A 25,690-nucleotide genomic window follows, 5' to 3' on the forward strand; every position below is an offset into this window, starting at 1 on the left:
GAATGATTATATGTTTGTTCGGAGCCTTAGACAGCAGATTGTTTTATATGAGGCACAGTGTAATGAAGATAGAAAGAGAACTTTTGTTGAAATAGGGGTGGGTGATTATATACTGGTAGACATGATGATAAACCGGTAGAAATTTGTCAACTGGTAGAGATTTTGGACTATCATCTCTATTGCGTCACGAAAGCTTATAATTTGAATGAGTTTTTAAAGGGGACCTATTCTGGATAAAAATGATACAATATACAGAACAATATACAGAAATTGAATAAAGTTATCAAACAGTCTGCATGGCATAACTTATAGATTAAATATAGACTAATCCTCCTTATTAAAGCTACAAAAGTTATTTAGTCAAGAGCAGTGAGTAATTTTCTCTTTTCCCTTTGTTTTTTTATTAACTTTACTGACAGAAAGCTTTATTGGCTGCTGTCCCTTTAAAACCAGCCGCTGCTGACAGAGACTCGGATCTCACACGCATCTCATTCTCTCACAACTCTTCAGGTTCATTTAAGACTTTATTTAACTCAAGTTTGCTCTTATGTTATGAGGATACTCGACAAAACGGACATTTTGGCATAATTGTGTGTTACTGTTTGTTCAAGCCAAGTTCAGGTTCAAAGTATTTGCATGAATAAGAGCAGGATCATAATGTAAAGCTTGCCAAAGGATGACAAAAATTAACGGATGCTGCGTTAATTGCGTTAAATATCCACTTCTAATGGAATTTGCACTTTCCCATTTTTCTGGTCTAGTTTTATTCCTGTCCACCGCTGTACAAAACGCCTGCGTCACCTCCGCATCACGGCAATTTTGCTCTGGCCAGAAGCAATTACCAAACCGGTTCCGCATGTTTATCACACTAACGTACATATTTTGCGACAGCAAATAAAAAATAGTAATTATGAAGGCTATATTCAAATAAATTGATAGTATAACATTTTCTTCAAAACTATATCTAAATTTTTAATGCCTGTAGGATTCAAATGTAATGCCTTTTAATGCCCCGCTGAAACCCTGTGACTAACATAAATTAGCCTTTGGTGACTATGGGTAAGAATGACAGGACTAGGAATTAGGAAGCACATTTTAAACTTCCTAAGAGACAATATAAGATTCAAAAATGATATTTATAATAAATAAATATATAAATAACTAAATAACAACACCGACTGAAGTACAAGACACACATTATTAGTATTAACTTGGTTACTGTGCTGCAGCTATAGAAGAACAGTGACATATGTATGCTACTGATACAAAATCATGATTTTACATGGAAAAACATCAGGTTTACTCAAACAAGAATATGTTTGTGTGCATGTATTCTGACCTGACGTTGCTGTCCTCCATGTGCGTTACTCCATCATGCCCCTCCCCATCATAAGACATCATACTCTCGTCCTGCTCTATTCCAATCCGAGTGCTCTCCTGATGCCCCAGTTCAGCATCACTGTCACTGCCACTCTCTGACAGTTGGATAGCTTCAAATTAAGAGCAGAGAGAATCAATGTTACATACAGAAAAATTCACACACAGACACAGACACAGACACAGACACAGACACAGACGCAGACGCAGACGCAGACACTTACAGGAGAATGGATTATCGCCTTCCTCCTCACTGGCATCGTCTTCTGCATCTGACATCAACAGATCCTGGTAAAGTACACTGGCCTGTGCTGGCCGCCTGGAGCCTTCATCATCCTCATATTCCTCTTCATCTCCATGCATACGCCTCTGTGGCCGCATGAGGAGATCATCTTCATCATCCTCATCATCCTCATCATCCATATCTCCCTCTTCAGCCTGAAAGTACAAACAACATCCAAGTCTCTGACACTGAAAAATTCAGTTAAACCATTGCATTTAATTTGATTTAAGTTAAGTTAAGCAACACTTTACAATTAGGTTTCATTTGTTAACATTAGTTAATTACATTAGTTAACATGAACTAACAATGAACAATACATCTACAGCACTTATTAATCTTAATTAAATGTTAATCTCAACATTTACTAGAACATTAAGACCCAAAGTTGTATCTGTCAACATTAATGGACTGTGAACCAACATTATTTTTTTTTTATTAACTAACATTAACAAAGGCTAATAAATGCTGTAAAAATATATTGCTCACAGTTAAGTTCATGCATTAACTAATGTTAACAAACAAGACCTTATTGACAACTGTTACTATAACGTGCATATTTTAATGCATATTTTTATTTTGTTCACAATAATTATTTAATTAAATCAAACAGTAAGGGATAAAAAAGGGACTGAGAATCCCCTGTCGCAAGTTTATTACCGGAGCAGGTGTTTTAGGTTTGCCATCATCATCTTCCTCAAATCCTTCTATGTCCACATCAGACTCCTCCTCACCCATTCTGCCTCTGCTGTGACGACCCTAAGGAACGTACACACAACAATGTATTTAAGGACAGTGTAGAGGCACACAGAAGGAGAGGACCAATCAGAAAATGCATGCAGCAGAGGATGGACAGATGGAGAGATAGATCGATAGAATCAAGTATTTTTTTTAGGCTTTACATTTTTTGTACATTAAAACCTTAGAGCAGTTTTAAAACTAAAGCAGTTAATGGCTGATACTCTGGAGAAAATGCTACAGATTTACCACTAAGCAGGATTTCAGCTACATTCATTGTTCTTGGCTGGTAAGAGTCTCATTTATATAAATATATAAAAGGGTTTTAGCTCACTAACGACTAGTTCTAAAATCCATCCTAAACATACTTAATTAAAGATAGATGAGAAAGCAAATCAAGCAGCAAACAGAAACCATCACAGTAAAGGGGTGGGTGACCACAAAATGGATGGATGAGGGGGTGGAAGGACATATCCAAAGGGTAAAGCAAGCTAGCCAATAAAATGGATGAAGAGATGGATGGACAGAGGAATGGATGGATGCAGAGAGGGAGAGAGGAATACCTGCCCCCCTCTTTTCTCAGGGGTGGGAGGGATTAGCGTAGCCTCGGCTAACAGACTAGAATCTCCCTGCAAACTCACAGACACACTGTTCTCACATACATCAGGCTGAAAGAAAGAAAGAAAGAAAGAAAGAAAGAAAGAAAGAAAGAAAGAAAGAAAGAAAGAAAGAAAGAAAGAAAGAAAGAAAGAAAGAAAGAAAGAAAGAAAGAAAAAAAAGGAAGAAAGAAAAAAAGAAAGAAAGAAAGAAAGAAAAATTTTAATATAAAAAAGAAAAGAAAATATAAAAAGAAAAAGCCCCAGACACAGAAAGACAAACAAGTAAGGGAGGAGGAAAAGACAAGAACAGTGAGGAAATGTGAATCAAACAGCTGTGCAGTACAGAATGTTCAGACTATGAACGAACGAGAGAGAGAGAGAGAGAGAGAGAGAGAGAGAGAGAGAGAGAAGGAGAGAGAGAGAGAATACAAGCCTTCTGTTCTGTTTCGGGCAGTCTCTTATGATGACATGCTTCATTTCACCTGCTATCAAATACACTTGCACACAGAGCACTTGAGACACCCGAGATCTTTCCCTCAGTGTGATGTGTGCATGTACCTGCGGTGTGTACGGTCCAGGAGTCAACGGGTCTAAGCTCTCAAGGTCTGCAGCGTCCAGAGCAGCTTCTTTAGCAGTAGAGATGTCCTTCTCCAGTTGGGTCAGGTGTTCGTCATACTAACAGATACACATTAAACATCTCAAACACAAAGTCAAACAGAGCACACGAAACAGCAAATAACTCCTTCATTCTCACACAGAAGTACCTCTGCTAAAGTCTGCTTGCAGACATTCACAATTTCCAGAGCTGTTTTGGTATAAGGACTATCAGGACCTGAGAAGTAAAACAATTAAATAAAAGAATGCATACAAATGTGAAATCATGATTTTATTCAAGATGAAACAGCATTTTCATGACTAAAAATATTCATTTGTTTCTCACCATTGTACTTAACACTGTTGGTGTGAATGAGACCAACATCAGAAAGAAACACCTCCCGGTTCTGATACTTGTGTTTGGAGATGTTCTACACACAGACACACACACACACACACACACACAGGTCAGAGATTCGGAAATAATTGTGTCTACTGAAATTTATTGTGTCCACACACACTGATCGTCCTGACCTTACGGAGACTTTCCAGATCCATGGGGTTGATGATGACTTTATAATAATCAGGAACAAATTTCTTGTTAACAGGATGATGGAAGGGCCAGGACTACAGAGAGAAAAAGAGATATTAACTAATTAAGAAAGAGCAATTCACTTAATTTTTGCTAACTGAACATCCTATATGGAACCATCAAATACGACTGTTTCAGTGTTAAAGCTGCTGAGCCTAACTTTGATGTGTGGATTTAAGAGGGGTTTACTCTAAGCTAAAAAAAAAATTGATTCTCACTCATTGGCTCTTTGATAAGGTATGGAGTCCCATAATGCACTGGCTGACACTATAGACATTTAAGATTTTATTTTATTTTATTTTCAGGTATTTTATTTTACTGCTTCAGTTTTGTTTATTGGTTTTGGTAATTGGGAGTAATAAAATTGCTTAATTTTAACTTGTGGGTTTATTATCTGTGCACTTATTTTTCTTTATATTTCTTTATTGGACTTTCCGGTAACACTTTACTTGAAGTGGTGTGCATAAGACTGACATGACACCTTCATAATCATGACATGACACATGTTATGAATATGAAGGAAGTTTTATGCATGTTTGTGACAAGTGTCATTAAGTGTCATTCACTCAATTGTGACATTTTTAATGCAAATATGACATTGTTTGAGATGTCTTTGTTATGACACCTTGACATAAACCAATACATCATAACCTGTCAGTGTCTTTGTCATGACAACTTGACATTACTAAGACAACACAACCTGTCATAAACATGACATAGCAGATTAATTATCAAACTTAAGAAACCACTTAGCTTTATTGGTTAACATTACATTAAACTGTCAGGTGGTTTTGACATTGGCTGTCATGAAGCCATTATAACTGTTTAATGACAAATTCAATTTGTACCACTGTAGTTGAGGTCACGAAAAATATTCATGACACAGTTATAATGGACTGATGACAGCCAATGTCAAAACCAACCACATGACAGTTTAACTTAATTTAATGTCAAGTTGTCATGATAAAGACACTGACAGGTTATGATGTTATGGTTTATGTCAAGATGTCATAACAAAGACATCTTAAACAATGTCATATTTGCATTCAAAATGTCATTATTAAGCGAAAGACACTTAATGACAGTTGTCATAAACATGCATAAACCCTACTTCATATTCATGACATATGTCATGTCATGTTTATGAAGGTGTCATGTCAGTCTTATGTACACCCCTTCAAGTAAAGTGTTACCGATTTTCCTACGTTGAATAACATCCAAATAGGTTAATATTGCCTTTAAGAGGAACTTGACTTGCAGTTACTAACATTGGACAGGTATTAAATAAGAATTATTACAATACATGTAGAGTCCTTAAATACAAGTATAAATATAAAACATATTAGGGTAGAACAGTAAGTGATCGCTCACATCAGGAACAGCCATCATCTTCTGTGTGACAATGTTGTCGAGGATGAAGGAGAAAGCGACCTGATCATCATCGTCCAGAAGAGGATTAATGGCTTTTTCCAAACGAACCAAACGCTCCTCTTTCTGCAAAGAGAGCCACAATAATTACTCCTCAATCTATCTGCAAGTGTTTTTGAGTCCTAGTGAAATATTTAAATCTACCTCTTTCAGTTTCTCATCACACAGACTCAGCATCGCTTGACCAACAAGGGTTAAAGGATGCTTTGCACCTGAAAAATACATATATTAATACATAGAAATAGATCATGTGTACGTGTAGTCTGAGTAAATACCTTAAGTTCCTATATGAGCATGTGAAAGTACCATTGTACGTAGCGCTATTTTTGTAGATGAGTTCGACGCTCTCTCTGAACTCTTCTCGTGAAGGGTACATGCGCTTGCGAACATTTTCACGTAACGTCTGCAGGTCCATCGGTCGTGTGATGATCTTGTAATAATCCTTAACTACTTTGCCATTCACAGGAGTGTGAAAGGGGTACGTCTGAGAGACAAACAAAATATTCAATCTGTGTGTCAGAGAATGTGTTTGTCTAGTATATAACATAGGTGAATGCGACTTACATTAGGAAAGTCCCTTATGTCATTAATGATGCTCTCCAGGACTGAAGAGAGTGTGACCATGGGGTCTGTCCTTCTGCGATGGATGGACTTATGAGGACGCTGAGAGAAAGACAGAGAGATAGTATAACGAAAGATGATGGCACACTGAGATGCTGCTATGTGCTGATTACTCATTCAGTGTCTACAGGAATCTGTAAACAACTACTGCACAAACAAACTTAAATAAACTTAAAACATACTCTTACATTGAGGTAGTCACAGTGTACTGTTGTCCCCACACGTCTCTTCTTTTTAGGAGGAAGCTGCTGCTTAGGGAACTTCAGAACCAGAGATTTCCTCCGCACTTCATCAGCACTATAAACATATTAATCATGTATCATAACAATACAAATACTAACACAGCTGAGGATACAAATGATGTAAGTAGCTGACAATACTTTTGGGAAGTTGACTGGCCAGAAATACATTATCTAAAACTATTTTGAACAGTATTTGCTAAATATTTTTAATGTGATTATGCATACAGCATATTAATTACTAGACTAGACAGAACATTTTAAAATTCATGTCACACTACTGTTATTTACATACTATTCCAGTAATTAATGTTTTAGTTAATGTTTAGTTTATAATTTCCACTAAGTTTGTGCTTGTCATCTAATTTATATTTTATTTCAGCTTTATTTCAATTAACAAAAATAATTTTCAATGGTTTTAGTGAAGTGAAGGTAAAAGGTGGTATCTAGAAACTTAATATGGAATTTAAATGGCAAGCAATTAAATGATTTACACTTTCTCTTATACTTTATCAATTTTAACCTCTTGAAAAGGTTTGTCGTTGATTTAAAACAAGAAAAGTTCCCATACATGTTATGCAACAAGTACCATGTCTGCATTACCTCTCAATGAGCTGCTTTCCAAGAACAATCTTGGTTCCTTCTACTTTAATAAGTTCTTCATTGTCATTGTGGATGACAGTCTTCTCAAGCTCCTCTTCCTGCTCCTCTGTCATGGCCACTGGATTAGAAGGTGGGGCATTGGTTTGGTAGTACAATGGGCAAAACTTATTGGTTCTCATGTGTCCAATTGCCCCACAAGCACCACATTTCAGCTGTAGACAAAACCAAAAACATCAGTCTGTGCAGACAAACATGTGCTCATTTCATTCACAGCAAAACACTTTCAGAAGGATTGATCAGTGCACATCAGTGGCGAGTAGGAGTTTATTTCTAATTTTGTACCTTCAGGTCTGGTCGTTCTTTGGCCTTTTTGGCCTTTTTCTCAGGTGGACCTTTAAATTTGTCTTTCTCCTGGTTTCGTTTAAGGCGCCGCAGCTGCTCCTGAATTCGTCGCCGTTCCTTTCTCATCTCCTCCCTGTGCTGTTCATCGAACAATGCAAACTTGCGACTGCAGACACATGAGGAACACACACAGGCATTTTTATTAAATGATAAAAATATTTTTTTTTACATTTGTTAATAATTCTTTTTAACGTTTTAAATAAAAGTGTGTGTTCAATACTATATTAGTTTTTGCTGTGTACTAGTACTGACTACTGAACTTTTGGTATCACGACAACCCTACTAAGTACACAAACAGATACTTACATGAAGTCATCATCCTTTGTGGTGCGTATACGCAAATAGGCGTCGATAACAGCCGGTTTGCGTACAGTCTCACAGCGCACATACTCTTTACCATCCTCGTCACGGAATGTGCGATAAATTTTCAGCCTTCTCCCTGTTGCTGAAGAGTTCAGGCTAGTGACGGAGGAAGCGTCATCATCTTTGTGAGAGCTGGTGGAGAGGGCGCTCGCTAAAATGCACAAAACAGATGATGTTATTAGATACAGAGAAAGACAAAGATCTGATATAGACGATGGCTGGGTTCAAAAATATTGATTTTAATCAATACTCGTTTTGATGAACTGATATCGATTCTTAAATCCCAAGAATTAAACTTATATGGTGTTTTCAGCTGTAGCGCCTCAGTGCAAGCAAAGGGGCAGCACGGAGCATCGTGAACTGATAATCTCTGCATGAAATAAACATGAATAAACATCAGAAGGTATATTGAAAGCACTTATTTCTTATTGTCCAGCACTTTCCAGTACTTAATGAAATCCGTATCATGTAATCGCTCAATCAGTATTTCAACCTTGCAAAGACATAAAACAGCCTGTTAACAAAATGTCATATTTACCTCAGAAAAGTCTGTAAACTTGATAGAAAGCGAGAAAAATTAACACTAGAGAGGAGCATTTTGACAAATACATGCACTATATTGAAAAAAAAAAATTTTTTTACTTAACCTGTTCTTCAATATGTATTGTATGTCTGAATAAATCTGTCATGTTTTTATGACAGCCACCATTTAAATACTTATATTGCAAAAACGAATAGAAACATAATCATGTCATTAAAAAGCTATTATTATAATGATATTATTATAATAACTTCCTAATGTGCAATTTAAATGTAAGTAGCCTATACAAATCAGTTAATTTAACCTTTAATATTATAGTAATGTACCAACTGTTGTTCCAGATTTTATCCCCCTTAGGTACTGTACCTGATACATACCCCAATAAATCAATACTGAATCGAAATTGGAATTGAATCGAGCCGTAAGCTTGTGAATCAAATCAAATTGTGAAATGTTTGTCAATACCCAGCCCTAGCATAGACAATCTCAATTTCATACACACGTACAGCCTTTGCGTCGTTCCTTGCGGCCCCTCTCTCTCTCATTGTCCTCTCCCATCAGCATCCGCTGCAGTTCTTTTCTCTCCTGTTCTTCTCTCTCTCTGCTCAGCTGAGAGCTGGTCTTCTTATTCTGCAACATGTTTTCTATGTTCTTTCCCATCTCCTCAAAATCACTGTCCTCTGCTGAGCTGCTGTCTGTGTCCGTCGATAACACCTCTGTGGACTCCAGTACTCTAAAAAACAAAAACACACACATTAACAGTTTACATGCACAGGAGTATTGTAATATTAAAGTAACAACAGGTAGTTTTTTGCTCTCGGGCTCCCCCTACAGTTGGGAAACAGTATTGTCCTCTACTACTGTCGTAAACTCTGTCATCCTACATGCACGTGCAATTGTTGACAACCATGATAGCCCTGAACACTGTAGGAGGAGGTCACATGCAGGTGTTCTGCTTGCGTCGCGTGTGAAATGTTTTCATCCCAGGTACAGTGGCATATATTTCAGCATGTCATATGAATATAATTTCATGGGTTTTATTTTTTTTCTAACGACAAATGATCGCGATGCTCACGTTTACAAGCCAGCGTCATTATAGTAGCCTAGTCTATTGGTTACCGTTTTACTGGATCTATATGATACTTCAATGCAATGTTTGAGTGGTTGATAATAACCATATATCGTCAATATTATAATATCAAGCTACCATAAATGAATCTGCAAATTTTACAAATCGATTTGCATTATAGCTTGAGGCAAGACAAATAAACAAATATCACAGACATGTTAGGTATCCTAAAATATGATTTTATTAATAATCTTCCTCCTTTCTTTGTACATGTTGAGTAGACTACACTTTTTAGGTCAAACATTTGCTATTTGCATTTCATCGATTGCAAAGTTCAAATCAGAACGAGAATACTAGCGATAGCTAACCATCAAAAACTAGAATATCGTTTACTAGCTACCAGATTGATAATTCGCTACTACTCTAGCGAATTAGAGAGGTTAGAGAGAGGCATTCTTTTGTCGATGGGGGGTTTGATGCTCCCTGCACACGCAAGGTCTCTCGCTCGCTTTCTCTCTCTGCCATCCGCGCGCGTTGGAGCACAGTCTCTGTCTCGCGTGCGCGCTCGCTCTAGATTCCGGGAGATTTGAACTAATTTGCGGTATAACTTGTCGATCACGAGTGGCTCAACAGGTAGATCTATAGATAAACTCATCTTTCAGGGATTTGACCGACCGGGTTGACAATTTAGCGTGAGAAACCGGGGGTGTGGCGTACGTGTGAGCGTGTGAAACCAATCAAATGCGGGTGTCTCACGGCCAATGCGTGAGAGTTGGCAGCTCTGCAATGTTGATCCTCGTTCTGCCTTTAACGCGATCACTTTCTCTTTTTCTCTTTTTGCTTTGCTCCGATAAAACCTTTGCTTTCTTGTTTTTCTGTGCTGCTTCGGCCGTGACTATAACATTTGGCTCGCAAGTCCGATTTTAAGGAAGTGGGGGTGGTGGTGGAAGTGACGTATATGCCGTAAAGCAGTCGAATTTTGTAGTTCTCTTTGTTCGCCGGTTACTACCCCAAACCCGAAGTTTAAAAGTACGATTAAAAACGCTACAGACCCCGTCAGGCTATGGCAGACGTGTCATTCAACCTATTGTAAGTCGATGTACCATCACAAGAGACTTGGAAATATATTATGAAGGTTGAAAAGTTACCTGTTGTTACTTTAATCAGAATTGTCATATTTCTATTCTGTCACAACCTTGTTAGGGTGAGCATTAACAGTGCTACGAACAGAGATGCAAACTCATAAGGGGTGAAAAAGGTGACAAAGATGCAACCCACCCTCCCCAAAACCAACACACTCCCTTTAACCTTTAAGTGCTTAATTTGACATCAGCTTGTCAGATGTTTTGTCCCATCTTCGGATAATTAATGTCAATCATAGCAATTTCAGGAGTGACTCACGGAACAATTTAGCGTTTTACTCGCATAATTAAATATGTTTGACACTCCTGAAACTTTGCAGTATACATGGACGTTGGTCCTCTGAAAGCGAGCAAAGAGCGCTCCCTCTATAGCACGACTGACTGAGTTCACTCCCTCGAGCGAAAACTCACGTTATAATCAATGAATCTAACTACACACTGCACAACGAATCTCTTATTTACATCGTGTCTAAGCTTTGGTGCTATAATGAAAGGATTTGCGAGTTTGTAGAACGCAGTTGCGTTAAACAAAAACTCATTCAGAGTGGATTCTGACTTACCTACAGTAAACACCTCTGATTGGCCATTGCTTTCAACAGAGATGCCTGTGATTATTGTCTACAAAAGCGAAAATAGGAACTAGAGCCCGACCGATATGGATTTTTGGGGGCCGATGCCGATACCGATATTAGGGAGTAAAAAAAGCCCGATACCGATATATCGGCCGATATTATTTATGTGTATATTATAATACAGTAGCAATATTATTTATGTGTATTATAGTACAGTATACCAGTCAAAAGTTTGGACACTTTCCCATTGATGTGTACAAACTTTTGATGGGTTCTTTACACAGTAGCTATAAACAGAATAAATATATTTTATAAACACGTTTTGCAATGATCACTCAAATGTGGTAATCAAACACTTGTGTGACACAGATATGTAATGGAGGCAGGGGGAATGATAGAATGAGAATTATACAGCTGAGCTGTAACCAAACTAGTTTGCATTGCATGTTATATTATATTATATTCTAAATACTGTTGCATAATCTTCACTAACGACTTTGTCTTTTAATTTAGTCATAACTTGTATCAATAAATATATAAAAAGTGTCACTGACAAAACATTATTATCTTCTATTTTTACTCTTAATTCCTCTAATCTCTACCAGTGGAGGAATAACTCAGATCTTTTTACTAAAGTAAAATGAATAATATCATAATGAAAACGTTTTTAATTACATATGTACAGTACTTTTATACTATTTTAAAAAATTAGTAAGCAAAATGTACTAAACGTGAAACTAGGCTACTCTTAATGCAAAATGACCCTATATAAAGTGTTATAATTATATAGATTTTTGGAATATTGCTTGATGTTGAAACGTAGCGTTATCAGGCAGAATGAGCTTTAACACTGTGTCTATACCGGACGCGGCCGTTATTGCTCGCGTCGCAACAGTTTACCCGAGACAAAGCAGAATCAGTTTACTGTTGGAGATCGCTCGCGCCACGCATTTTAATCAATGTTTCATCAACCCATTGCCTTAATAAATAAGAAGTAGGCCTAAATATAGCAGACAATATAATCAGGACTTCTCAGCTGCGCGCTTTGAATAGTCACAAGCTCACACAATACGTGACAGAGGCTTGTAGCAGAGAAATCAATTCTGTGAATTACACTGCGCAAATCACAAGTAGGCTACTACCCACCGGATGAAGAAGCTCAGGCTACATAAAATATTCATTTTATTTTATTTTATTTTTCGTGTTCGCATTTATGAGGAAAAAACCATGATGTTACAGACGCGACAGTTCAGCACTATACGGACGTGAGCGCTCTGAAAGCGGCACTAAAATATGCTTTGAAACTTTCACATAGACATCAAACAGAAAGCACAAAACCTTTCGTTTCAAAGTGAATTTCGTTTTGTATTAATTGTATCTTAATATTAATCAATTCAATCAGCCATTTGCCTGGATTTAATTTATATCTTAATTTAATCTCGACACGGAGGCGCGGGTGAACTGGAGCTCGTCTCATGAACCGAAACTCAGCGTATAGACCTGAGAATTGAAATATATCTATATTGAAATGTCTACTTTTAAACAGAACAATTCAAAACGAAAGACAGACAGACTTATGTAATCGTATGAAATGTGCATTTCTCTCTGGCACGCGCTCACTGAAGATCGCGAGTCAGCATCGTCAACTTCATCTTTGGCTGACACTGACTGAAAATACTTGTTTATTAATAAACAATTAAAATGTCTCCTTGCTATATTTGTTGTATTCATAATCATTACTTTTGCCAGTTCTTGTGACAGCTTTTAGGTGCTTTATTGGCAGCGCCACCCTATGAATCACCGCACCCGCATTTTTTTAAATATTCATTTATCGGCCATTATAAATGCCGATACCGATAGTTAGGAAAATGCCTAAAATCGGCCGATAATATCGGCCCGCCGATATATCGGTCGGGCTCTAATAGGAACTCTTCCCTTTGTGCCACACACACAAATATGCCAACCATTTTAAAAACTATATCTACACAATGTAGGATCTACACAAATCATACAAATGACCTATTTTGGATTCAAAACAGCGAATTTTGCCAAAAGGTGACAAGTTTGCATCCCTGTACTGGAAAACATTTTTAGTGAGAGATAATGCAGAATGAAATGCAGAAGAGCCCTGCTACTTTCAGGATCTCACTTGTTCTGCAGGTCAAAGATCCTCTGGCATTCCTCTTTGTAACGTTCTTGATGTTCCGCTACAGAGAATCGAGACCCACGAGCAAATTTACTCATAGGCCCCTCCCCAGAACGAGCCTGTTCAGTAGACATGGTCCTCACAACATCGATCACCTCCCAACGGGAAAGTTTCTTTATCTAAATACACACATACATACATACACACACATATTAGGGAATATAAAGGCAAGAGACTACAAAATGACCACCGATAAACATTATCATTGGGGAGATTAAATAACATTGAGAAAAAAAATTACACAGAGGATTCTCTGATAACTATTTAGTGATTAGCTTAATCTGGGGTCATTCAGAGACTGTATCTTTGATTAGTTGATTGTCACCTCTTCCTCAGGAACTCCAAACTTGCGGAGCAACTGTTTGGCATTTTTGAGCGACAAGCGTCTCAGATCCGCATCAGTCCCTGTCACAGTCTTTTTCACTGGCTGGGGCTCTCGATCATCCTGAGCAAAAACAGGAAACAGTGTTTGATAATGAGGGTGTGTGGACATTCTCATGCATTTGAAACATTCTTAATTGCCAGGAGATGTGCTAAATGGTCAGAAAGCATGTACCTTCTGCTGTGTAGGTTTGTTAGGGACTTTAACATATGAAAAACCTTCTCCACAGCCGGTGGGGTCAGCGACCCCTGTGACCTCCAGGAGACACTTCCCCTTCATGGCTGCGATGAACGCCCGAGTTGTGTTCCATGGCGCAGTGCGTACCTAACCATACCACCACATTAATATAATCAAACCATGAAAAAGACAAACACCATCCAGCATAAATACAATATTCAAATGTACTCATTAAACCTCTGACCTCATCATCAATCTTCATCTGGAATTCCTCCTCATTCTCTTCCTCAGGTGCAAAAAAAGACTTTTCACCATAACCAGCATCCTGGTAGACAGAAGTGTACATTAGCTGGTGTGGCTCTGAAAGAAAATTGTGCACATCAGGATAGGAAGCGTGCATGTGTTAACCTTTAGTCTCTGCTCCGCCACCAGCATACTGTAGTACGAACAACACTGCTCTGGGGAAACCATTGCTCTGATCTCCTCTTCGGTTGGAAGCCGGAAATCAGGTTTCAGCACCCACCAGTTAGAATCCATACCTGATATAGTAGGTATGAAAGAGCTTCAGTACAAAACACAAACTGTATCTGCTACGCAAGAACTGATGACTCGCATGGTGCTTTTATTCTGACAGCATGTCTGCTGCATGACAGACCTGCAACTTTAAAAGAAAATACATTGACATCTGGGTTACTGAATGAATACAATTGAAATGAATATAAAATCATGGATTTATACAGATTTACAGCATACAGGGCTCAACGCTAAAAAAATTATTTGGTTCAAATTTTTGCTCACCCTGCCAAAATTCTCACCCCACCACAAAAAAGTAATAAAAAAAAAAGGATTAGTTATTGTCTTCATTGTTTTTGACCCATAACCTTAATAAAAAAAGGTTGTGACACCAAAAACTACTAGCCTAACTAGCCTTCAAATATTGATAAAGACAAGTAAACTGTCAGGATTAAAATAAGAACAAATAATCAAATTACGAGCAATAACACAAATACAATAGAACAATAGAACTTTTCATTGTTTTCAGTTAAGTCTAACAGTAATTTTCAGGTAGAGAAAATGAATAATGAAATGAAAAATAGCACTGCATACTTCACTGTATAAATGAAATATAGATTAGTCCTTCTTTAAAGTTACAAAAGTTATTTAGTCAAGTGAGTGATTTTTTACCTTCGTTGTTTGATTAACATTAAAACAAAGACAGCAGCAAGTTTATTAGGCTGCTGTCACTTTAAGAGCTGCACGGATCCAATATAGTGTTACACATGCGTTTTATTCCTCAACTGTTTATGTTCACTTAAAGGATTAGTTCAACGCCAATGCCATCCAAGATGTTCATGTCTTTCTTTCTTCAGTGGAAAAGAAATTAAGTTTTTTGAGGAAAACATTTCAGGATTTTTCTCCACACAATGGACTTCAATTGCAACCAACGTTTTGAAGTCCAAATCAATGCAGTTTCAAAGGGCTTTGACGTGCTTCAAACGGCTCTGCACGTTCCCAGCTGAGGAATAGGGTCTTATCTAGCGAAACGATCGGTCATTTTCTAAAAAAAATAAACATTTATATACCGGTACTTTAACCACAATTGTTCATCTTGTGCTGGTCTGCGACACGCCAGGGATTACGTAATCACGTTGGAAACGTCACGATTTAAAAAAAAAAAATTATAATAATAATAAATTAAAACAAAGATGTCAGACGATTTTGAAGTTAGAGGAGAAAATGGGAGAAAATGAGATGAAATTTTTCGCCCTTCCCTGCCTTTTTTAACCGGAGTACACAGACAAATAACTTAGATGACGTGACGCGTGACGTTTCCAACGTGATTACGTAATCCCTGGCGTGTCGCAGACCAGCACAAGATGAACAATTGTGGTTAAAGTATATAAATGTTTATTTTTTTTAGAAAATGACCGATCGTTTCGCTAGATAAGACCCTATTCCTCAGCTGGGAACGTGCAGAGCCGTTTGAAGCACGTCAAAGCCCTTTGAAACTGCATTGAATTGGACTTCAAAACGTTGGTTGCAATTGAAGTCCATTGTGTGGAGAAAAATCCTGAAATGTTTTCCTCAAAAAACTTAATTTCTTTTCCACTGAAGAAAGAAAGACATGAACATCTTGGATGGCATTGGGGTGAGTAAATTATCAGGAAATTTTCATTTTGAGGTGAACTAATCCTTTAAGATATAACAGACTATGTTTACTAAGATACTTGCTGAGACTGGCATTTTTTGATGTAATTTTGTGTGAATATGTTCGCAAGAAGACGTGAAAGAGCTCAATTCAGCATTCACAAGCTGTCTGAGAAGGGCATGCGCTTTGGATGTGTGCACACACAAAACTTCTCACTCTACTGAATTGAGTTCTCTTTTGCGTCTTCTGCGCTTGAATATTTAAATTGGCAAGGCTTAAAACACGTGAAAAAGATAAACTTTCATGATGCAGCACTGGCCCGATTGGGCAAGAGTCAACTGTCCCAAGCTACGCTTACACTGGCCCCAGCTACGCTTACACTGGCCCCGGGCCATCGGGCAGTCCTTATTGTCGAGCCCTTAGAAATTTTGTATGTTTGGATCCCTGTTATCTGCAAGATCCCCGTGAATCTTGCAGACGTCTTTTTTGTAGAGGGCCCTGTAACCCAGGGCCGTTTTTAGGGATAGGTAAACTAGGAGGTCGCCTAGGGCGCCATCAGCTGGAAGGACGCCAATGATCGCATGTCTGGGTGTGTGTAAAGGGTGTCACAGCCACCCTGAAATATGATTGCCACCCCCCACAGGTTCTCCCAACACTATTGGTCTAGAGTACTGTCAATCTGACGATTCCTATATGCCATTGGATCAGAGAACTGTCAATTACTGTCTGACTGTTGCATGTAAAGTTTGCATTTGGAGCGCTCAACAACACCATTAGATCACAGAGCTTTGGCAAGGTAACGATTTCTTTTAACCACACAATAACGCTAAATTCAAAGGCCAATTAAAAAAAACAGGTACAGTAAAAAGTGCACAAATCCTTATTTTGTTAGAGCAGTATTTGTGGTAGTCAAGAAATCACGCTGTGAAATGGGCAGATAGAGTAATATTCCTCAGTGTGTATTTTAGAGGCAAAATAAACTGCACATTTCATGATGAATTAAGTGTGCAGTTATATTTGGACTCTATAAAGCATTCATCTCTTCATTGCGCCTCCAAAAGGTGTGCGTTTCTGCGCCAATGCATTGTTAAAGGATCAGTGTGTTTTTTTTAATTGTCCCATATAAAACTTTAACGGCCATGGACGGTATAATAAAATGTGCTAATTCACAACATTAATACATCCTTGATTAAACCGCTTTGTCGAATTTAACGCATCTTTACAAATGGTGTCGAATGCTGAATCAATTAATTCGTTCTAATAGTGCTTAATGCGAGTAGTGTCATACAGAGCGCATAGTGTCGTGTTATTTAAAGGGGAAGTTTATACAAGTAGTCCTGAAATGAATACCAGAAATACTAATGTTGCTTTTTAAGATTTGACTGGGGGGCGCCAATAAGGATTTCGCCTAGAGCGTCAAAATGGCTAGAAACGGCCCTGCGTAACCAATTAACATGGGCGCAGTATGTGTAAAACGAGGCAGAATTATGTGATCTGGTGTATTTCCTTAGCTTTCTGTTCCTGTCCTACCTTCCCAGTACCAGGAAAAGTACTTGCTGCATCTGTCAATTCTCCTGTCTGACAAAACACACACACAGTGACTGAAAACATTTTTTCTTTCTCTGAGTTCCTCCTGTTTTCTATTCCCTGTGCATTTCAAACATTTTTTAATGAAAATGACAGAAGGTAATCTTGTGCTAAAAGTTGATTTTAGAATTTAATTTAAGATGAATGTGTGCATGAGAGTAAGTGCACCTGTGCGTTTGAAGTCAGCACAGAGTTTGAGGCGTTTGCGGATGCTGCTTTCAGAGTGAGAGGGAAAAGCTTTCTTTATGTCCTCCATACGTATACGGCGAGGGCGATCTTTACTCTTCCAGAACAGACGATAGATAAACACCTACAGAGAGAGAAACTATTTAAATACACTCCATGAAACTGAAAATGTTAAATACACCAAGTAGTCTGCTCATATTAGTACTGTCCTATGTACTCAGCCATTAGATATTCAAAACTTTACTCATCCATGCATCACTTCTTATCACTCGTTAACATGCAACCAGAATAAAATGGGAAGGGAGAGATGGGTGCTGGTGCTACCTGTAGGAAATCTCGAATGTGTGTGTTAGCTCGTTTAGAGTTAGGCCCTGGCACCTCATAGAGAGGGCACTCCTGACCCACAACAAATATGTCCACAAGCTCTCGGATGAAGTAGCCCTGCCTTGTCCGGATAATCAGGAAATCAGTCTCAGGCATCTTATGTAGATAGATGGGAGCTCTGAACAAGTTATTTTCAAAGGCCTGTGACACACACACACACACACACACAAACACACACAAACAAAAGAGCAACATAATTCAGAAGAATGAAAATTTAAGGGATTGTACAATGTGATTTAAAAAAAAAACATGAACTTGAAGAAGGTGACAGAGGGTGACAGGATTGTGTAAGTGGGTGTCCATGATGTTACCTGCAGTAGTTGTCCAGGATGCAATGATCCCAGGAATGGAGAAGTGTGACAGTAAACTGTCTCTCCATATTTACAGTCAGGTGCTCCTGGGTCTTTACCTGGTTTCTACAGATATAGACATTGACAATGCCATCATCAGCAGTGACCAGACTTGGAGACACAGAGTCCTAGACCTACATTAAGATCACATTTATGTCTTAAGTATTGTGGCCTGTGTGAAGTTGTGACTTACTCTTTTGTAGTAGTTCTTGATCTTGGTCGCCATGCCAACTTGCATGAGAAGAGGAGGATACTCCTCACTATATTCAGCCAAAATCAGGTCTCCATCTTTGCCCGTTAGATCTTGAGCTGTGCGCATAAAGAACATGTCCCCTCCACCCGATGCTTGACGCTCCTGTTCTCGCATCTGAGAGAGATTTAAAATATGAAAGAACAAATGAAGGACAAGAATAAATTTTACCATGTCAAAGTACATTACACACACACAAACACACTCACTGTCACATTCACAAACACACAAATGAATTCTCAGGCTGTGTCAGTCTACCTTAGCCTTCTTCTTGATGTGTTTGAGGAGAGACTGGGTTGGGTGCGGGCCGGGCTGGGACAGTGCTCCAAATGAGTACTTCTTCAGGGAGGGTCGATGAAACTGCCGTAGTTTCATGGGTCCCATGTGAGTTGGGAAGAATGGCTGCCTCAACTCAACAGCAGGGATGGAGTGCTGAGGAAAGAAACGTTCACAGAAGAACTAAATGAAGAGAACTGGCAAAACAAGACCAGGAAGTCAATCGAATGACTAAATTCAATCATTGTATTATTCTGTTCTAATGTTTTGGACAATGGCACTAAATAAATATTACACTGTTTTTAGATGGTCATTTTACAGTAAGCCTGTGCACAATGCACATGCTCAGAAAATACAAAGGGCTGCTGGCTCACAGAGACCATATTATTCAGATTTGACTCTGGGTCCCTATTCACATCCCTAATCCCCCACCTGGATGATGTTTCCTCCAAAGCTGCCCCTGAGCCCCTGCTGTTTAGGGTAGTAGAACTCATCGTTTGACAGATTCCAGGGATCTTTAATCTCCGGTTGGGACATATTCTAGATCAGAGTAAAACAAAGTGTCACACATCATCTACTTTTCACATCCCAGCCTTCTTTTCCTCACTCCACATTTTGTTTTTCTTTGTCTCACCTGTTGAGGTTCATCTTTGATGACGCCTGTCTTTCCCAGCAGAATGCGACTTTTTTTCAGTGCCGTCTCTTTTTTGTTTTCTTTGGAAGGAGAATGAGAGGCTCTCTCCTCTTTTTCATCTGGGATCTCTGTAAATATAGATCAAGGTCAAGGTTCCATGTACACTTGTAAAGAATTTAGTAAAGAAATGGTTCTCAACCAGGGCCCAAAAAGGGGGCCAAGATGACTTCAAATTATTTAAAATTAGACAAAACAAGCATTATGATAAACTAAAACTAACTAACTAAAAATTAAGATTTTTTTTTTCTTTGAAGGTTCAGGGTTCCTAAGGTCTTGGAAAACCTGGATGTGCATATTTGTTATTTCTAGACCTTGAGAAGTCATGTAAATTAACACATGGTTATTTTTATAATGGATATAGATTATTCTAGTTATGCAAAGCTCTAAAATATTTCATCAGGTAGAAATTGTGAGATATTATTAAATATTTGTATCCTTAATTCTATTTCACTCCATCATGAAAAACAGGATAAATCATGGGGCCTTTGAATATTGTTGTAAACAATAGGAGACCATGGAGTTAAAAAGGTTCAGAAACACTTTTGTAAAGACAGATCACTAGTAAAGTAATTGTTGTTAAGTACATTTGATTAAAATAATAACTATTAATGACTGACTATAAGTGAACTTTCTCAAGGTTTAAAATTAAGTATAAAATGTTAAACAATACCGAGTATGATGTTTTCATCATTGGGGTTGAGGGTGAGAATGGGAGGAGAAGGGAGGCAGTCCATGCTCTGGTCATCCCAGATTATGTTGTCTTCCCAACGTCCATACACAAGCTCCTCATTATCAATTGGGAATATGGAGAACCAAGGGATGTCATCCTCATGAGCAACTGTAAGAAAATAAAAATTCAGTTTCTTCTATTCGAAGCCCTAAAGAGTAGATATGCTTCATTAAACTCAGGACAGTACCTTGATGATCATGATTATGTTTGTCTCTTTTGGAACCTGTTATGGATGGAGTTTTGACCAAAGGAGGAGGGGTCGGGGGCACCAACTGCGAATTACTGCGACTTAGACCTGGAAAATGTTCATTCCACATACCAATAATCCATCAGGACATACAAATATGTGTTTTTGATGTGATGCACTGTCAGTGTTGTGAATGTGCATGTGTGACCTTCTCTGTTTATTTGTTGCATTTATGGCTGTGTTCTCTCACCCTGCTGAGCATTATAAGCATTGGCGTTACGGGTCATGCTAGTAGGAAGCCACCCGGCCAGACTGGCACGCTGAGTTTTAGTGCCCTTGTGTTTCACATCATCTCCATTCCAGATGATGTCTTCCTCCCACTGCAGCTGGGTCACCATTAAAAACAACTCATCCTGCATCGGAGACACCTCATCCCCCTGCTAACACACACAGATGAAAGTACGGATACAAGTAATTGAGCTGTCTGTAACTATTACAAATGACTGTTCCTACTGCATGTGTCATTTTATTGTGAATGAAAAACAACCCCTGATTTACCAAATGTTTCTATTTCCCTTTTTTGCAACACGAAAGTGAGGTATTTTCTATAAATGTGCAAGACTTCATTAGCCGCTATATTTAAATAACTTTAACAAAGTGCAGTAAATGGTAAAACTATTTATGTTACAAACCACTGCATTTATGATAAAAAAATAAATTAAATAATAGGATTACAAATACCAGTTTGCAACATCAAGCATAATGGACTGCTTATCAGTTTTTTTTAAGCGTATGACACTGGAAGCCATGCACATTCAAGTTACAAATGGCCGCAACCAGTGTTATTTTTATATTTACTAATATACTATAAAGTATATTTATTAATATTTTTTAATTATTTTTTTTTAGATTTCATTTATTATTAGGTTTAATTTATTTTTGAGTTATCTGCAAAAGCAACATTTCTCATTTTTATTTAGGTTAAAAATTTTTATCTAATATTTATATTTTATTTGAGCTCAATTTCAAACTAACAAGCTTTATTTACCAATAACAACACTGACCTCAGCTTGTGCTTCTTGGGGTGGTTCCTGCTCACTGACTGGTTCAGAAGCTGGTGGATTAGCAGTTTTTTCCGCTGCATCAGTACAGTCTTGCTGTTGGTCATCTCTGAGCTTAAATCCATAATGAAAGCCGCTGCCATCCTCCGGGACGCCAAGCATGTCATACCAAAGCTGTGCTGGACCATAACGCCACTCTGCCACCTTTGGCCTCACCTCAGACACCTTATCACCTTCACCAGACACTTGCAGGAACTTGGACTCCACCGGAGCCATCATGGTGATCTACAAAGAGACAGACACAAAGAGTATTTTCTTCTTGATCCCATCATAACACGGGTCCTTTTTCTGAAGCGTCCAAAATGAAATGTTGTCTCTCTGGTTACCTCATCATCAGACAAACACTGCTCCGCTGGTGGAGGTGGTGCATACTCATAGTCCCATCCTGATTTTTTCTTAGCCCCTGGCTCAGGTGGTTGCGATTCATTGTCACCTGTAGCAGGGTCTGACTGTGGCTCTCTCTGCTTTCGTTTCCGTTTCCTCCGAGCACTTCGCCATACAGATGGCATGTTCTTACCAGGACCAAACAACCGCAAGAAACGCAACACCTGGTAGATCAAAATTTAACACACTATGAAACTGCAAACTACTATTGGAGTGCAAATGAGTTAGCAATCTGATGAAGTGTGTAATCTAATTTTTAGATTATTTCTAAGACATATTCCCCCAGTTTCACAGACAAGGCTTAAGCCTAGTCCCAGACTAAAATGCATGTTTGAGCTGTTTTAAATGAAAGAAACTTGTTGTTTTGTTTTGTTTCCTTAAACAAAACCATTGTTTTGTTTCAGGATGCACATCAGTAATGTTATTTTCTAACTAAGGCATGTTTATAAAAGCTACTTAAATGTCCCAATTGAACTAAGGCCTAATCTTGGCTTAATCTAAGCCCTGTCTATAAAACCAGGTCATTGTGTGCTACAGTCACCTTTCCAGGTCTGAACTCAGGGAAGAGCTCTGTGACCCCAGGCAGGGCTTTAGCAGCATCTTTCTGCATAATGCCTGCAAGAGGGAGGGTGAGACATCCTGCCTGTCCTCCTGTCCCTGAACCCTGAGAAGGTCGATCGCTCTCACTCTCACTGTCTGATGAACTGCTAAAATCAACTTTATCACCCACAGATGATGGAGCAATAATGGAAGGTAGGATGATACCATCAGCCTCATCAGTCACTACAAAGAAAAAAAGAGTGAAAAAAGCAAGAACCAAAAAGAGGTGATAAAAAAATCCACACAAAATTGACTGATTCATCTATCAATCACGCTGTCTCATTTACCACTGCTGTTCTGAGTGGGTGTGTCTTCTTTCTTGGTAGGGATTGACAGACTAGGGGGAGGGGGAGGAGGCATGAGTTTGGCATCAACATCCTCACAATCAGCATCATAATCATCCTCTTCATCTGCACACCAAAATACACAAGTCAGTAATACATTTGTGCATATACGTCAGTGTTTTCTGCACCAGTTGTGCCTGTGTGTACCCATTTTCCGTGATGGCTGCAGGTTGCCCATGGCTTGTCTGTATTTGCGGGTTTCATCTTCTGCAACTTCACTGATATCCGAGTAATCAACTGCATCGTCTGTGCTCCTTACCCATCCTAGATCAACAAACACAAATATTGCACAAAGTTAGGTTATTTTGTCACATTTCTCCTCTAAATGTACAATTGCACATATCCGACTGCTTGGAGTGACATTTTTCTAATAATTAGACAGAAACAGACCCTCTGCATCAGTGTTGCTCTGATCTTGCTCTTGCTCAGCGGTTTCCTCCTCGCTGGCTGTGATCTCTGTAATGAGCGAACCCAAACCCAGAGAGCCCAGACCAGCCAGGTGCTTCTTTGACTCCTGATAAAGAGAACGAGACAATTGACAGGCATATATACCATATGAAGGTCATCATTCCTTTTTAGCCTCACTCCACTAAGGGCATTCACACTGACAATGATTTGCAACAACAAAAAGACCTCAAAGTTGCTATGTAATGGAAGTAGCGACAGATCTTTTCTTCCATATTGTGACGTGCATTTGAGTGATACGGATTATTGAGGAGAAAAAAATGAGAGAACTTGGTTCTATTCATTAGTTGTTGATTAGATGGAGGCAGATCTAAATGTGAGCTTGTATGAAAGGAGCGAGGACAGGGCCGGACTGGGACCAAAATTCGGCCCTGGCATTTGTGGTTTTCACCGGCCCAACTAATTGATGACGTTAAAAAACGTCCCCAGAATCTGAACATTTTTCCCACTGAGACACACCATACAAGGCAGCAATTTAGGCGCGTTTCCATTACAGATTTGCGCAAAACTTTTGCGATTTTTTCTAAATGTCGATAAAAAACTATTGCGAAATGACGGCGTTTCCATTAACTGATGTTATGCGATACAACGTCCTTTTTTTCTCTCTCGCGATAAGTCATTTAAACATCATGGCAACGGGTCTATCAGCCACCACCACACTAGACATTATTATTATTATTAATGGAATGAGACGTGGTGTGTTATCCTAGCATTAATGGCAGGGAAAGACGCATACTGCTAAGTTTCTGGGTGTTTCTCTCTCATTTCTGCCCCGAGGTCTTGATTGTGGCATTTCTTTGAGGTTTAGAATCCAGTATTCCTGAAGCCTAATTATTGTTTATTTTATGAATTTAATAAAGAACTCTGTCCAAACGGTCAGTGTACATTTGTGTCCATTCGTTTTTCCTTTTTTAACCAGTATTGCAAAACGAAAAATGAACGGTGATTTTTTTATTTAAAATGCAAAGTTAACCAGCATTTTTTTTTTAATTTGAACTGTACACAAATGATGTGCAAAAATAATAATATATCGACTAAATTTCAGATGTTTCTTTGACTTTTTGCCCCTTTATTAAACATTTAAAATATTCACAACTTAATACGAAAAAAATGTAGATTTTAATGGTTTTCTAAGGGCAAATTAGAACCTGGAAATTATATTTTTCCCGCAGTGCTGAATGAGAAGAGCCATATTTATGTCTCTGGAACCACAAGGTGATTTAGGTGAGTTATAGGCTAATGATAATAAATCTGTCTGAAAAAATAACGAGGCATTTTAATTGTTTATTAATAAACTATTGTTTTCTAAATCAGTGTCGGCTAAAAACATATCTCCATCTCCGCTAAGCGCGCGCCGCGCGAATGCACCTTTAGAGAGAAATACACCTTTCATAAGGATTACATCATCAGAATGTATTAGCTTTCGATTCGAATTTGTTCGTTTTAAAGTGGACACTTCAAGCTTTAGCCTAGGCTATACTTTGTTTCAGTTCTCGCGCTCCAGTTCACGGAGATCATGAAAGCGCGCATGATTGTTTTATTTTATTTTACAAAAGCACAACGTTTTCTTGTTATTGTGAGTTTACACAAAAAAATTCATAGTGGCGAATAATGTATTATTATTTTCTGTATGACCAGAAATTATAGAGTAGGCCTATTTTAAGTTGTTTCTACTGTTGATAGGAAAAAGCAAGTGTTCGCGGCCGCGCCTCCGTGCCATGCGCGCTCAGCAAACACTTGGATATGCGTCAAAATCTTGTGTTTATTTGTGATAATCTTAGCCCTGTATTATTATTGTCTAACCATTATGAATGACATTTGACGAATTGCTTTGTTCCTTTTTTTGGATAAAAGCGTCTTCTAAATATGTAGCCTAATAATTGTTATAATAATGTTGATATTTATTAGCCTATTATTTGCGTATATCACGGACCCCAAACACACCGCGTCTTCAGGTGACTGTAAATGCGCAAAAACTGTTTCCATTGCAGTTTTGCGAAATATTCCTTTTTCGAATTGCCTGAAAAACCTGCGAGCGTAAAAACTTTTTTGCGATAA

The 25,690-nt window shown here is 38.4% G+C and overlaps 1 protein-coding gene across 5 annotated transcripts in view; it reads right to left on the bottom strand.

Moving 5' to 3' along the window:
- taf1 (TAF1 RNA polymerase II, TATA box binding protein (TBP)-associated factor) overlaps positions 1-25,690 on the bottom strand; it is a 29,169-nt gene that overhangs the window by 2,322 nt on the left and 1,157 nt on the right. Inside the window, exons 3-40 of one of the 5 annotated variants that reach the window (XM_056237789.1) lie at positions 23,558-23,681; positions 23,315-23,431; positions 23,111-23,233; positions 22,765-23,006; positions 22,166-22,387; positions 21,783-22,064; positions 20,969-21,155; positions 20,719-20,826; positions 20,472-20,639; positions 19,742-19,869; positions 19,540-19,647; positions 19,090-19,263; positions 18,775-18,948; positions 18,543-18,647; positions 18,172-18,372; positions 17,830-17,971; positions 14,334-14,464; positions 14,170-14,250; positions 13,923-14,072; positions 13,692-13,811; positions 13,310-13,485; positions 8,884-9,110; positions 7,780-7,987; positions 7,414-7,579; positions 7,072-7,283; positions 6,418-6,526; positions 6,173-6,271; positions 5,915-6,092; positions 5,753-5,820; positions 5,552-5,674; positions 4,123-4,215; positions 3,935-4,019; positions 3,759-3,826; positions 3,553-3,669; positions 2,959-3,063; positions 2,318-2,416; positions 1,602-1,815; positions 1,340-1,490 (exon numbers count right to left, since the gene is read on the bottom strand). In XM_056237789.1, coding sequence (XP_056093764.1) covers positions 1,340-1,490; positions 1,602-1,815; positions 2,318-2,416; positions 2,959-3,063; positions 3,553-3,669; positions 3,759-3,826; positions 3,935-4,019; positions 4,123-4,215; positions 5,552-5,674; positions 5,753-5,820; positions 5,915-6,092; positions 6,173-6,271; positions 6,418-6,526; positions 7,072-7,283; positions 7,414-7,579; positions 7,780-7,987; positions 8,884-9,110; positions 13,310-13,485; positions 13,692-13,811; positions 13,923-14,072; positions 14,170-14,250; positions 14,334-14,464; positions 17,830-17,971; positions 18,172-18,372; positions 18,543-18,647; positions 18,775-18,948; positions 19,090-19,263; positions 19,540-19,647; positions 19,742-19,869; positions 20,472-20,639; positions 20,719-20,826; positions 20,969-21,155; positions 21,783-22,064; positions 22,166-22,387; positions 22,765-23,006; positions 23,111-23,233; positions 23,315-23,431; positions 23,558-23,681 — 5,585 coding nt within the window. Of the gene's footprint in view, positions 1-1,339; positions 1,491-1,601; positions 1,816-2,317; positions 2,417-2,958; positions 3,064-3,552; positions 3,670-3,758; positions 3,827-3,934; positions 4,020-4,122; positions 4,216-5,551; positions 5,675-5,752; positions 5,821-5,914; positions 6,093-6,172; positions 6,272-6,417; positions 6,527-7,071; positions 7,284-7,413; positions 7,580-7,779; positions 7,988-8,883; positions 9,111-13,309; positions 13,486-13,691; positions 13,812-13,922; positions 14,073-14,169; positions 14,251-14,333; positions 14,465-17,829; positions 17,972-18,171; positions 18,373-18,542; positions 18,648-18,774; positions 18,949-19,089; positions 19,264-19,539; positions 19,648-19,741; positions 19,870-20,471; positions 20,640-20,718; positions 20,827-20,968; positions 21,159-21,782; positions 22,065-22,165; positions 22,388-22,764; positions 23,007-23,110; positions 23,234-23,314; positions 23,432-23,557; positions 23,682-25,690 lie in introns of all 5 variants that reach the window. The other 4 variants (XM_056237790.1, XM_056237788.1, XM_056237793.1 and 1 more) reach the window with 4 other exon arrangements.

The sequence above is a fragment of the Rhinichthys klamathensis genome, unplaced genomic scaffold (genome assembly GCF_029890125.1).
Source record: "Rhinichthys klamathensis goyatoka isolate OS25496 unplaced genomic scaffold, OSU_Roscu_1.1 h1tg000501l_1, whole genome shotgun sequence".
Lineage (NCBI taxonomy): Eukaryota > Metazoa > Chordata > Actinopteri > Cypriniformes > Leuciscidae > Rhinichthys > Rhinichthys klamathensis.